The sequence below is a fragment of the Gymnoscopelus braueri genome (assembly GCF_963280865.1).
Source record: "Gymnoscopelus braueri genome assembly, chromosome: 8".
Taxonomy (NCBI): Eukaryota; Metazoa; Chordata; class Actinopteri; order Myctophiformes; family Myctophidae; genus Gymnoscopelus; species Gymnoscopelus braueri.
Window position 1 is genome coordinate 44,878,854 of NC_137609.1, and position 14,465 is coordinate 44,893,318.

The 14,465-nt window shown below is 41.1% G+C and overlaps 1 protein-coding gene across 1 annotated transcript; it reads right to left on the bottom strand.

The window, feature by feature from the left end:
- Positions 1-1,017: 1,017 nt before the first annotated feature.
- LOC308090871 (complement factor B-like) lies at positions 1,018-13,782 on the bottom strand (the record flags this gene model as incomplete). The annotated part of the gene is made up of 17 exons (XM_080436144.1): positions 13,683-13,782; positions 13,001-13,186; positions 11,948-12,115; positions 11,187-11,273; positions 10,378-10,517; positions 9,435-9,585; positions 9,026-9,154; positions 8,409-8,519; positions 5,851-5,991; positions 5,469-5,581; positions 4,905-5,019; positions 4,579-4,717; positions 3,426-3,502; positions 2,965-3,062; positions 2,603-2,732; positions 2,387-2,436; positions 1,018-1,101 (listed from the first exon to the last, which is right to left on the bottom strand). Exons 1-17 carry the CDS (start codon positions 13,690-13,692, stop codon positions 1,018-1,020), a joined length of 1,929 nt encoding a protein of 642 aa, XP_080292270.1. The 5' UTR covers positions 13,693-13,782.
- Positions 13,783-14,465: the final 683 nt, after the last annotated feature.

Sequence of the window (14,465 nt, forward strand, 5' to 3'; positions counted from 1 at the left end):
AAGTTAATACCTCTGGATAGGCTAAGAAGCTTCATTCAACCATATTAACCCATTCCCGGGGATGTGCGCAGTCTGCGCACCCAAACTATGTCAAACTTGAGGCTTGGTACTGCAGCTGGCACTACGGTTCCCATAGCCTGTGGCAAAATGCTAATAAACAGCTTAAAAAAATGTAAAAGTTACAAATCAGCTTAAATTGATTGTTGGGTAAAGGGGGTAGCCTATACTTGGATTCAGAAGTCAGGGAAACAGCTACTGAAGCCAGAACATTTTGAGAACCAGTGGTCCATGGGCTAACCGGAACGCTTGCCCAAAAACACACTCGCCCCCAGTTTTTTGGGGAACGCTCACCCCCAGCGGCGGAACGCTCACCCCCAGCGGCGGAACGCTCACCCCCAGCGGCGGAACGCTCACCCCCAGCGGCGGAACGCTCACCCCCAGCGGGGGACCACTCGCCCCACTTGCCGCAGAGTGCTCGCCACTAAGCCCGCTTGGTGAGAACAGACTACAGCCCCTAATATTAAGCTAGCAAGTAGTTAGGCAAAAAACAGTTACAACGACTGAAGCAGTCTTGAGCCACAAAAGGGTAACCGGAAGGCTCGTCCCAAAACACGCTCGCCCCCATTTCTTCTGCAGACCGCTCGCCCCCAGCGGTTCTTGTATGTTTGTATTTGTTTTGCTGAGGATAAGGTTAGATATAAGTTTGGGGTTAGGCATAGTTTTACTGAGGTTACGATTAGGAATACCGACCGTTCCGAGGTCGCCGGATTTGCCACTGGGCGAGCGTGTTTTGGGGCGAGCGTTCTTGTATTCCACGAAAGGCATCGTTGAGCGAGCTCAGGCGAGCGAGTCGCCGTGCCGAATGCTGCGATGTCTGCTTTAGCCGACTCCGTTTGAGTTACGTCACATAATCGAAAGTCATCCCTCCACCAAGTCAGTAGGTTCTGGCGGCCAGAAATACCTGGTGGGTCCGACCATTCCGAGGTCGCCGGATTTGTGGGTCCGACCGTTCCGAGGTCACTGGATTTGACCCGGGGGGCGGGGAGAGTGTGTTTTGGGCCGAGCGTTCTTATATTTGTCCATGGTATACCCAACCCCACCCTGGCCCCACAATATGAGGGAGATTAATTTGGGAAGTAACTGCCCTCCTTGTATGAAGGGAATTGGAGAATCATGGGTACATAACAAAATGGCAATGCAGACAAAGTAGAAATCAATTGACCTAATAATTAAAAAACTAAACAAAAAACATGACTTGAAAGAGTAATTCATATTTCTTTATTGTTTACATCATGGCCAATAATGAACAACTACAGTAATAACCAAATAAAAAGACTGATATGTTTAATGATGGTGAAATTAATTGTGTTTCAGACTAGCATCTACATCTACATGGACAAACACTGAAAAAGTTGTGAATACATCAAATAAACACAGCAAGTCACCATCAGAACATTTAGTTATCTAAAAACATGATTGGTGCATACTCAAACTGGTCATCGTCAGCAAGTATTCCTTTGAGAAAAGGGACAACTCTGAAAAGATTGATGTGGAAATCTCTGGAGGTTTTGTTTGACCTCGGTAGTCTCTCAGTTGTACACATGTTGTATACTCCCCAGCTGACGACTGCAACCTGTCAAGGAAACATTATTATGAGTTCTATACTTGATTTGTCCCAATAAGGGAGACGAACTTACAGCTCATAGAACACAACATACAACAGAATAAGGACAACTATAAGACTATTAACTTTCTTTTGAGTATGTGCATCTGTTTTCCTTTCACAAGAGGAAAGACACACATTCCGATACCACACTCAGATTTCACTCTGAGCGTTGTCTATAATTGTCTTTAATTAGTCTACTATGGATTGTGCAGGCCAGTGCTGTCTAGTTGCAACCAATATTTTCCTAACTTTTACCCCCATCTCCCTTCGAGTGTGCAGGTCTTAACTCAAGGCCGATTCTACAAATGGCCTCTAAATCAGTAGTTCTCAAACTTTTTTGTGTCAAGGACCCCCAAATTGATATACAGTAATATATTATATACTGTATATATGGCCGTGGACCCACCATCTGAAACTGTTTTGTGCCAGGGACCCCCCCAGAAGAGAAGATTTCTGATTAAAAAAAAAACGCTTTTCGGCAAGTTGAATTTATCTAAATTTTTACCCTTTGCTTTTTGCTGGCTCCACCTCCTGCTGTGATTGGAAAAGCAGTGATCACCCTTCTCCATATATGGAGCCGCTTTCTCAGAACAGCGAAATACCGCTGCTTTTGTGAATTTGGCATTAAAGCAACAATAACTTTTTTTTCTCTTTCCTTCCATCCACTTTGACTCCACTTCCTACAATTTGCTGACATGACACTAATACACGGCAACTCACCTGTACTATGCGGCGCTCATACTCCTTGAACAAAGCACCACCAGCGTCCCCTGTAGCAACATATTCAAAGAAACTTCATAAATACATACATTAATTTTCTGTTTGATCATTTCAGAAATAATACATATATCATTATATTGAGCTAAGTGAACAATACACACAATATGCTGTCACATTTGCACGTGGTCTGGAGATGAGTATAATAATGGATCATACCTGGGCATGCTATGTGATCTACATAAGGGGTCTTGCCACCAGTGCAGATGAAGTTATCAGTCACAGCAAGGGTGACATCCTCTGCAGTTACTCCATAAGCGAACTCTGCATTTTGAATACAATCAACTCTCTGCATTGGAGAACAGGACAACAACAAAGGTACAGTTAGCGTATGAGCACATGTGCACATATGAGTACAATATACAGTATTTATAAGGCATGTGAGGCTATATGAAAGCGTACACAGTAAAATCCTCAAGTGTTAATTTAACTATGAAGACAAATGGAACAAAATGCACCCTAACGTCCACTGGTATTTTACTGTGTACTATAATGTGCAAAGTATAGGCACAAAAACTCACATTATCACCAAGCTTGGCATAAACATCTTTTTCCTCTAGACCACCCTTGACGGTCAGGAAGGCAAGTCTTTCAAGTTCTTTGTTCAACAATCGCTCCTCTGTATTAAGAGAATGCATATAGTGTTCACTAGATGGGATAGCATGCAAATTATTTGATATCAGATCAGATAAAGTGTATTGATCGATGGCCCTGGGTGGACATTGGGTCATTGGCGTCACATCAGGCAAGGTATAGATAATTGTAATATTATTTTATTGTAGTTTTACTTTTATTATACTATCAAAAGTAAAACTACAATTAGAAATACCAAAACATAATTTAGTTGTTGAGTTTCTTTTTCTTTATTATTTATCTACAGTTTTGTTGTGAAGCTCAGCCTCTTTGTGCTTTATGAACGATAAAGTTATTGTGACATTATGGTGTTGTGATGTCTTGGTGGGTGACATGTACTGTACGTCACCTTGTTGCCTGCAGGTGGAAACGCCAACCAGCTTCAGAGCATCACTGGTTGTCTGAGTGCAAGGTATGCAAATGGGCCTGGGAAAGATCATGACATAGAGAGGCTGATACAAACATTAGGAAACTATAATATAATATGTAATGTCCCATAGGTTGTTCAGCTGGGATATTGCCCTGACCAGCGTGTTCAAGTTATGGTTGCCTACGAATTGAATACCAAGGCCCTCATTGGAAACAAGTCCGCAAGGACTTTTATGAACGGACCTGTTAGACAAAGTATTTTAAATGTAACTGTGCTGTTTTACATTTTTTGCCTAATAAAATATTCAATCAATCAATCAATGGTACCCAGCCTCGGCTGGGTTATTGCATGGGTGAAATAGGCTCTCTCTCACTCTCTCCCTCCTCCCTCTCTATCTCCCCTTCCTCCTCATTTCCGTGTTTCTTGTGTGTGTGTGTGTGTGTGTGTGTGTGTGTGTGTGTGTGTGTGTGTGTGTGTGTGTGTGTGTGTGTGTATACTGTTTATACTGTTTGTATATAATAGAATGTTCAGGCCTAGACTTTCAGATCGCTTTGATGCCGTGTTGATTTTGACAGCAAATTTGGATTCAGTTCTAGTCATAGTCTTTTGAATGAAATTCCATTTAGTTTTAGTCATATTTTAGTAATCTGAAATGTTTTAGTTTTAATCTAGTTTTAGTTGACTAAATATCATAAGATTATAGTCTATCTACAGTTGATTAAAATGTATTTTGGCGGTGCTTTGATGGCGTCGTAATGGCTGATTTTACACTTGGTTGCATGCTGAAAATAGCCGATCTACAATCGTGGCTTAGTTTTCATTTCGTTTTCGTCAGTGAAAAAAGGTAGTCGACGAACATTATTCGTCATAGTTTTAGTCGACAAAATCAACACTGCTTTGAGGCCTGATAATCACTCTCTTGTAGGAAAAACAATCTCACGTTTTGTCACATTTCGCACCCGTTAACATTGAAACATGAAAGTAGTACCATGTAATGTATGTGTATATATATATAATCTATATTTATATATATATATAATCTCTCTCTCTATATATATATAATCTATATACTGACATCTTAATTTGCTGGTAATTCAAATAAATAAATGTCATAACTGTTGCAAATGCTTACCTGACTTGAGAGGAAAAAATTACTTTTTTTGTCAGTTGAAGGAGAGCCACATCATAGTCATAGAATTCTAACACTCCTTGATTCACTCTTTTTTTAATATCGTAGTCTGGATGAGGGTAGATTTTCTTTACAAATCTAACTGTGTGGGGACAAGATCAAGAAAAAATGTGCATGTTACAGCTAACAGAAATGTTTAGGTTACGCTAATCCTGGCAAAGAAATCAATTAGCCACCACCAGTGAGCTAAACAAATGAATATAAAATACAATCCACAGTATGAATGTAGAGATTAAGCGTAAAGGAAAGTGAAAACATGTTACAATTACCCTGTTCATCACTGGTGTAAACTCTGATATCTTCAGCTTCATCCTCAAATTTGATGCAGTGTGCAGCAGTCAAGACAAATCTGCTGCTCACCAGAGAACCAAGGCACTTCCGTGTCTAAATAGAACATACAGGATATGTCAATTTAACATACACTGTGCATACAATAAATATACTGTGTAGCCTGGTGTATGAAGACATGTCTCTTATATATCTTATATATCTGAGAGTGTACAAATGGAACCAAATGGACCCTATGGGTCCATTTGGTTCCATTTGTACACTCAGAGTTATGGGGGTCCTTGAAATTAAAAAGGTTTGAGAAGTGCAGCATCAACTGAAGCATTCAAAATACAAAATAATTTATCACTGTAAATTATATATCATAATGTGATACATTATGTGGTATCGTAATGTCATACTCGCCGATACCGATACCAGTATTTTAGGCAGTATCGGAACGTTTTTTCCGATACTGGTATCTGTATCGGAACAACTCTAACTGCAACTTATTTACAACAATACAAATATAACAAAAAACTATAAAATGTAAAAGTGTAAACTACCCCAATAGTAATTTCCGCATTCCATGGATACTTGTACTCTGCCCATTGATTGTCCGCATGTTTACCACCTTTGTCAAGGTAAAGACCGCATAAACCTTCAACCTCTGTTTCATCTGCATGAGAAATAAATAAATCAAACACAAGAAGGACATCAGGTTTAACTTGAGAAAAGTTGATTAACACGAATCACGTTAAATGTATGAAGTTTATTGGAGATGCAATATGCAGTATAAAGTATACATTATTGCGTGTGTGCGTGCGTAGATAGATAGATAGATAGATAGATAGATAGATAGATAGATAGATAGATAGATAGATAGATAGATACAGTAGATAGATACTTAGTTAGTTAGTTAGTTAGTTAGTATAGCAGAGCACTCACCAATAATGTCGTCAAAGGTTTTGTCTAAGTTGTCGACATTCACTAGTCTGAAGTAATGTTGTTCAGGGCTCCCCTCAGGTGCTGTTAGAGGCATGAGGTCTTCATCAAAGATATCAGATCCAATGGCGAAAACATAAATGTCTGCAAGAGACAAGATGAATGCAAGGCTTTACAGAGCATGGTTAAAACAGTACAGCACATTACCAGGTCTGATCTACCAGCCATCCAGTACCTCTACATCAAGAGGAGAACGGTGAAGCCCCAGGATCATTAAAGATCCTTGTCACCCCACTCTGTTCACTTTGCTACTGTCTAGCAAATGGTACCGGAGCATCAGGTCTACATTTGACTCAGGGACAGTTTATATACCCAGGCCATGTTCACTTTGCCGCCACGTCTGCAGTCAGTTATGTGAGTGTGCTATTGTATTTACTGTATATATTATAAAGACTGTACAGCATTATTGTTATTAGGATATCTATATCGCTATTTTGCTATTCTTATCCCTATTTTATCCCTACTAGACTGTACCGATCTACTCTGGAACAATGCAAATTGGGAATGCATGCCCACTGTTATGCAATACCTCTCGACCCGAGTACCTGTTGTACCCGTCTGTGTCCCTTTTGTGCCCATTCATGGAGATCTCTGTATATGTCTGTCCATGTCCCTTTATTGCCCATACAGTATGACGCAGGGGCGTAGCCACGGGTGGGCATAGGTAGGCCTGGGCCCACCCATTTGGTTTTTCTGCCCACCCCCAAAAAAATTGAAAAAATTAAAATAAAAAAATATTTTTTATAATCATATTCAGCCATTTTGATAACAGTGTATATGTTACAGGTAGATTGGCATTCCAGGTAGAATGGAAAATAAGCGCTTGTTTTCACCGCCCGTCCGCCCCCCAGGCAATTCTGTAGAACCAACGCCAGAGGGCAATGCAAGCCACACATGAGTCCCACACCACACACGCACGCATGCACACGCACACAAACGAGCACGCACACACGCATACGCGCACATGCACACGCGCGCGCGCACACCCGCGAACAAGGGGGCGAGACTGAGGAGGCGGGGCTGGCGGGCTATGTTAGTGCAGTGAGTGGCAGTTGGGGCAAACCATAGCGGGGCAAACGCAGTCCCCACAATATCATTTACTATTCTGTGCCTATCGGTACATAACTCGGACGACGCTTAGTCGACTAGGAGACCATTGGCCGGTCGTCGCGGGCACTCGCGCCTGGGGGCGCTCGGGCGCGACTCCATGGCCTCAAGGTCTCCTAAGTCGGAGCGCCTCCGTCATGGTCCAAAACTATACTTTATCGGCGAAAAAAAATAGTCTGCGGTTGTTTGTCTGCTTAGTCGACTAGGAGACCATCGGCCGGTCGTCGCGGGCACTCGCGCCTGGAGGCGCTCGGGCGCGACTCCTTGGCCTCAAGGTCTCCTAAGTCGGAGCGCCTCCGTCATGGTCCAAAACTATACTTTATCGGCGAAAAAAAAAAAGTCTGCGGTTGTTTGAAAAAGTAATGTCCCGAGCAGGAGTCAAACCCAAACTCCCAGTGATAGTGGATGGGGAGTCCAATGATTATCGAAGTGCGCCACTGAGGCCAGTATGTATGTATATTCATGTTGTCGTTCTCGTCGTCCTCGCATCGCAGCCCCGCCCCGAGCCTAAAAACAAGCGCTCCACTTCCAATCTACCTGGAATGCCAATCTACCTGTGACATATATATAGGTATCCGAAATCCGTCACAAACCGCGAAAAAAGTGTCTGAAACCGCTAATAACCGGAAATTTTCACGCGAGCGCGCAGTCAAGCATCGCAGTCCAGCATCGCAGTCCAGCATCTGCGCTCACGTGCGCGCGCGATGCCCACCCGCAACTCCCGAGACCCAGCCTCGGCTAGCGTTCTGGCTACGCCACTGGTATGTCGATCCCTGATGTCATCAGTATGGAGGTTTTGGACAACTAGATCCCCATGTATGCCTATACATAGGCGCATATTGGTCGGATCTGCGGTTCTGGACCTATCCGAACCACTAGACACCTCACTCCCTCGAGTCCTCGCCGATGCGTGCACCGAGTTCGAGGTCGGTTGGTCCCGTATATGCGCATGACCATTATGGGCATAGCGGTCGGCTCTGTGGCTCTGGACAACCGGATCTCCATTATACTGTATGCCTATGGGAGTGTCGGGTTTGTTTATAGTTGTGTCTAAGTCATAATGACGGGGCGGTTCTGGACAACGCCTATCTGATCGAGTCGATGCCGGGCATGGTCGTACAAATGTACAGAGAATTATTCTATTTATTTGTGTTGTATTTATTGTAAGATTATTATTATTATTATTATTATTACTACTAGACACAGCACTCCAGTGCTCTCAGTGTCATTTTTTTGAGCGCACCCCAAGTTGAGTCCTGACTTAATGATGTGGTAGGCAACATTGGAGAAATTAGCACAATCTTGTTTTTGAAAGCTGTCTTAGAACACTGTCTAGATACAAGCATGATACCACACTTGACAAATGACAAACAAAACAAAACATTGAACCTCACCAAGATATTCCTTTCTATTTTCCTCGTCAAGCTGGCCAGCTTTGTTGTGATAGACCATGTGTTTTATATGAGCCACAGTGCGTTTAGGTGAACCTCCCATATTGTATCCACCTGCAATGAACACAAACCAAGCTATTGCAATGATGCAAAATGACAGATTTACTGAATAATAGGGATTGTGTTAATTTGGAATTCAAAATGTACTTGAGTAAAAGTACAAAAGTATTGTTATCAAAATGTACTTAAAGTACCAAAAGTTGAAAGTAGTCTACCCATTATGCAGAATGTCCCATTTCACAAAGTTTTCATTTGTATAAAATGCATAAAAATCTTTTGAAAATAGCAGATCTACAAGTACTTAAGTACAGTACTTGAGTACATGTACTTAGTTACTTTACACCACTGTTACCAGATATGTAGCACCCTGGCCCTCCTCCTTCGCTCATTAAAATCTGCTCTCCCCCTCCCATACCCATGCCTCCCACTACTGCATTATGATTGATTTGCCAGTGCAAAATGACTTCTAACTGAGCTTGGCTATTGTAATTACCCATGTTTATCAGAAGGGGTGGATAATTAAATATAGTAAATATATAAGTCAGAAAGTCTCAAGTTACCATCAGAAAAGAGGAGGATGACATGACGATGCTCTAAAAAGCCTTCTTTAGTGGTCTGCTTTATCCATGCCATCCTTTCCCTGATCATTTTAAATGCCTCAGTCAGGTCTGTCCCAAGATCATCTACCCCTGAGACACAAATGTGTGACACACACATAGACACACACACACACACACACACACACACACACACACACACACACACACACACACACACACACACACACACACACACACACACACACACACACACACACACACACACACACACACACACACACATATACACACACACACACACACAATTTAAGGGGTAGATGTAGGACAAAGTTGTATTATAACATTTGAAACAGGCATTTGTGAAAAAATAACGTTCTGAACCATTTGGTTAAATGTGTTCTTTACTCACCTTCTTCTATTTGAAATTTAGCTACTTCATCCCGGACAACGTCAAGTGTTGGCTTGTTCGCACCAAAAAAAGCATTTATGTTGACAACCTCTTTAATGGTAGAGGAGAAGAAGAAGATTTCATAATTGGGAGTGACGGAAAAAGAGGAAACCTGCATAGACATGAAAGACAATTTGTTTGTTAAACAGAATACTGTAGATCTGTGCTAGACAACATTGAATGCATCAGAACATGTTAATTAAGAACTGTAATTGCTCCAAAGTCTTAAGCAAATTATCAAAATGAAAGTCGATAAGGCTATGTGTCTTTAAACTTCTCATGTGACATTTAACCTTAAATGTATCCAAGGAACATTGGTGGCGTAGATTGTGTTGGGGCTACCAGAACTATCATTTAGCAAAGATTAATAACTATTATAAAACAAATGATCACTTCCAATATATTCACCAGTGACTGTATACATTACATTACATTACATTACATTACATTACATTACATTACATTACATTACAGTCATTTAGCAGACGCTTTTATCCATAGCGACTTACAATAATAAGCATTCAACATAGGTAGGGAACAAAACTACTAATCACCAGAAGTTTTAAGTGCATTCTCTTCTAAAACAAGCAACTAAGAGTATACCCAGCACAAGTGCAATAAATCAGCTACCTACTTTCTTAAACAGATGAGACAAAGATGAGACAAATAGGACAAATAGGAAAATCAAATGAGCAAGAGATATACAACATACATACATACATACATACGCACGCACGCACGCACGCACGCACGCACGCACGCACGCACGCACGCACACACACACACACACACACACACACACACACACACACACACACACACACATATATATATATATATATATATATATATACATATACACACACACATGTGTGTCTATCAAATTCATGTTTATTTGATTCACCTTGGTAATAAGTTTGGTAACTGCAGCTTTTGCTTGTTCAACCTCCTGTTTATAAATGCTCATGCTAATGTCGATGGCGATATAGATGTTAAGCGTCCCATTCTTTGGAATTCTGATTTTTCTCCCCTCTTGCATGTCCTCTGAAAAACAGAGAAAGACAATTTGGCAATTTCATGACATTTGACACAAATGTCCACTTGAACTCAAGAATGAACCAAGTATGTGGCAAAGGTCAATGGTCACTGTGACCTCACAAAAAAAATTCATTAGATTCCTTCAAAGTCTTCATTTACTACACTAGTGTGCAGTATATGGGTCTGGATGGAAATGGATGTAAACGACAACTGGTTGCCATACTGTATAACCATAATACAGTTTTTCTAGTTTATCCTGCCATCATATGAAAAGTTACTGTTGTTTTTCAATGACTAGATGGCAATTTGTATTTGCCCACCTTGTAAACGAATATAAAGAAGAAAAAGAACAGAGAGGACAGGCATATTTTGTCATCAGCTAGAATAGATTAACATTAATTCTCTCTGCCATGAGGTCAAACTTTTTGTGAACACTTCTAGCAGGGCTATATATAGATATTTGAAAAAGTCTCCACATTTTTCAAAAGTAGCAGATCTACAAGCTCACAACACGTTGCACTACGACACTGCCAAACCATGTGCGAAGTTGAATCAAAATCCAATCAGCTGTGGCTGTTATGAACACATAGACCCACTCAAGGACAGAAGTGATTGCAATACACAAATCTATTTAATTAAATTTTGGTTTCAGGAAATATTGTTTCAAAAACTTACCAAGGGGTTGTAGCTCAGTGAGCCTTTGTTTGATTGAAGTACCGAAAGCCTCAGAGACTTCCCGTGCAGTATCATATGTATGTCTGTCTGTAACGGGAGCCAAGTTCACATACTGGATAGGATGTTGGATTTGATTCCAGGACATTTTCTGACTAATTAAGTAAGGGTAAATTCTAAAGAAACGCCATCTAGATTGGGTTAAATATTTTCATTATCATTTTTTTTATCCCACGATTTTGTAACCCTTTTTCACCCAGTGCCAATTATCTAAGTGATCCTGGGCGCTACACTCCCCCCGCCAGCTTAGGGAGCCCAGAGCCGAGCTCATGCCTCCTTCAATGCATGAGAGCCAACTGACCTTCTTATCACCTGACAGGGGGGAGATTCCCCAGTAGGACGTAACACGTGGAAGGAACACGTTATTCCAACCAGTTCCTTTCCCCTCCATCAGGCGCCCCGGCTGTCATGGGGGAGGTCGGTCACATGTTGGGTCGGTATAGCGACCAGGATTACTACATGTTTTTGTGAGGGTATTACCTACCCTAGCAGACACGGGGAGAACATGCAAACTCCACACAGAGTATAAATATTTTCATTTTTGATATTAAAACGCTATTTTGATATGAAATGCTTTTCACGTCTTGTATGGCAACTTGATTTGAGTGGTACCCATATATTGTTTTGGACTATAATTGTAGCTTTAAAATTCATAAATGTAGGTTCATAAGGGGTGACGTCCCCTTTAATCTGTAATATCTTACAATAACAAGCAGGTTCCATCCCAGTCCATTGGCCATTTTCTTGGCACACTCGTTCACGCGAGCCCACCAAAAGTAAGTTGTTAAGGCAGCTGTATGTCACCTTGTCATATCTATGCACATCCTTTCTGGCGCCAGCTGGAACACCAGGATCAGCACATTTACTGTCCGCTGTGAAAAACATAGCAGAAAATTATACTTTTTGTCTCATCTATATTTATAATTTATTGTTGTTTCAAGCTCAGGGTAGAGGACAGAGTAAAACAACTTGCATTGCACCTGGTCTTCAAGATACGCAAGAAAACAGGGATGCCCATGTACCTGACAGACTACTTCAATAACGTGAAAGACACACACAGGCACAACACCAGAGGGAGCTCCACTGATCTCATGCATATGTCTTTAAATGTCTTTATGAATTGAATACACAGGGCCACAATGGAAACAAGCTCCTAGGGCTTTTTGTGTTATCCTTTTAACAGTCATTGTAAAATCGTACCACAGTACATTTTGCAAACTGTTAATAAAGTATTCAATCAATCAATCAATAATCTAGAGACACAGGAAAATCTCGACACAGGGACAGTCAGGAGGTTCCCGCCTGCAGGACCTCAGCCTGCATTCTGGCATCATGTAAAAGCTTTCATCTAGACACAGATTGTATTGTCAACTTGTTGTTAACTATGTTAGTGCAGGGGTCTTCAACAGGGGGTCCAGGACCCCTAGGGGGTCCTCAGAGTTACTACAGGGGGTTTGCCAAATCTGATATGATTTTTTTTTTCATCAACCACTACCTTAGCATCCATTTCCTGAGGAGAAACCTAAGCCAAAAATAGCAGATCTACAAGCTTGTAGATCGGCTAGTTTTGGCAAAGAGTTATAGGTGTAGAGGGGAAAAAAGAGCAGTAAAAGATTATCTGAAACACAATTGTATACAATATAGAGGGGGTCCCTGCTTCATCACTCTCTCAGCTAGGGGGTCCTTGGCCTGAAAACGTTGAAGACCCCTGCGTTAGTGTATTAGTATTCAGTATTCACAGGCTGTTTAGGACTTACTATCCTGGCCGCATATAGGAGTTGCTCCACTCCACTTGCCGTTCGATTGGCAAACTCGAGAGGCTGAGCCACGGAGTGTGTACCCAGACCAGCATTCATATGTTGTCTCATTGCCCACATAGTACTTCTCCTCAAGAGGGTAAATGCTGCCTTGCTCCAGGACAGTTGGGTCAGGGCATTCGACCACTGCAAAAAGAAATAAAACAATGTTAGTTAAAGCAACTCAAAATATTGGTGAGATATCTTCAATAGTTGCTCCATAAGAAATTATTTATCCAAAATAATAATCTCCCTACATTGCAGAGTGAAACAGGTCTCAAAGTCACAATTTTAGCACAGAAACAAATGCGAACAATGCCAATGTATAAAATTACAAAACCCAGTTAAGCATTTTTTTTTTGCATCTGTTTACAATTAATTGGTAATGGCATATCTCTGTTGATCTCCCAAATGCACAGTAATATAAGTAACATGTTGATTCGGTTGCAGAAGCATAGCTACCGGATCTTCTTCGTATTTAAATTAGTAAAATCAACACAAAATGTAATTATTTCCAACTAATGCTGAGCTGAGTTTTGTAATTTTATACATTGGCAAAACAGTCTTTGTTTGCATTCGTTTAACCAGAGAAAATGTTGTTAACATCCTAATTTCTAGGAAGATGTGGCTAATCAGCACTTACGTCTACACATCTGGCGAGAAGGGAACCTCGGCCTAGGTTTCCAGGTGCCAGTGGGTAGACACAGGCGAACCAAATCAGGGTATGGATAGTAATTTTTGGGGCAGCGATATTCCAACTTGCTGTTAGTTCTCAGCCCCTTGGTCAGGGTGTAATGACCTCCTTCAATCTGTAAATTTTCCTCAGTGCAGTTCTGGTCAGCTCCGCCACCTTGAAAATAAATCTATTGAGGTCAGTGTTTACCTGTATCAGTCCCTCAGTTAGATTATCTCTGCCAGTCTGAAGGCCGGAGCTGGAGATTATGTTTTTGCTCCATCTGTCTGTGTGTGTCTGGCTAATCTCGTAAACTACTGAACTGATCTGCGCCTAATTTATTGAGATGGGCAAGGAAGTCAACCCTCCCTCCCTATTTGTAGGGCGACAGATAAGGGACAACTTTTGATTGTTACATACTAGTCCATTTCTAAACAACATCAGTTTCTTTTTCATATAATCATATGGAAATCACTTAAAATGTTAAGTTTTGAAAATTGAATTGCACAGATGACATCACTGTGCAAGATACATTCAGCTGCCTGTATACTGTATCTGGTTTTAAATGCTAGACTCATTTGAACATTGTATTTGTCTAGCATTCAAAACCAGGTACAGTATATCTCTGCTGTCGGGCAGAAACCAACCAACTCCAAAATGTTAATTGTTCAAGAAATGAAAAAAACTAAATATCATCTTTTCAGAAAATGAAGAAAACCTTATATTTTTTAAAACAAAGCAATACTGCCGCAT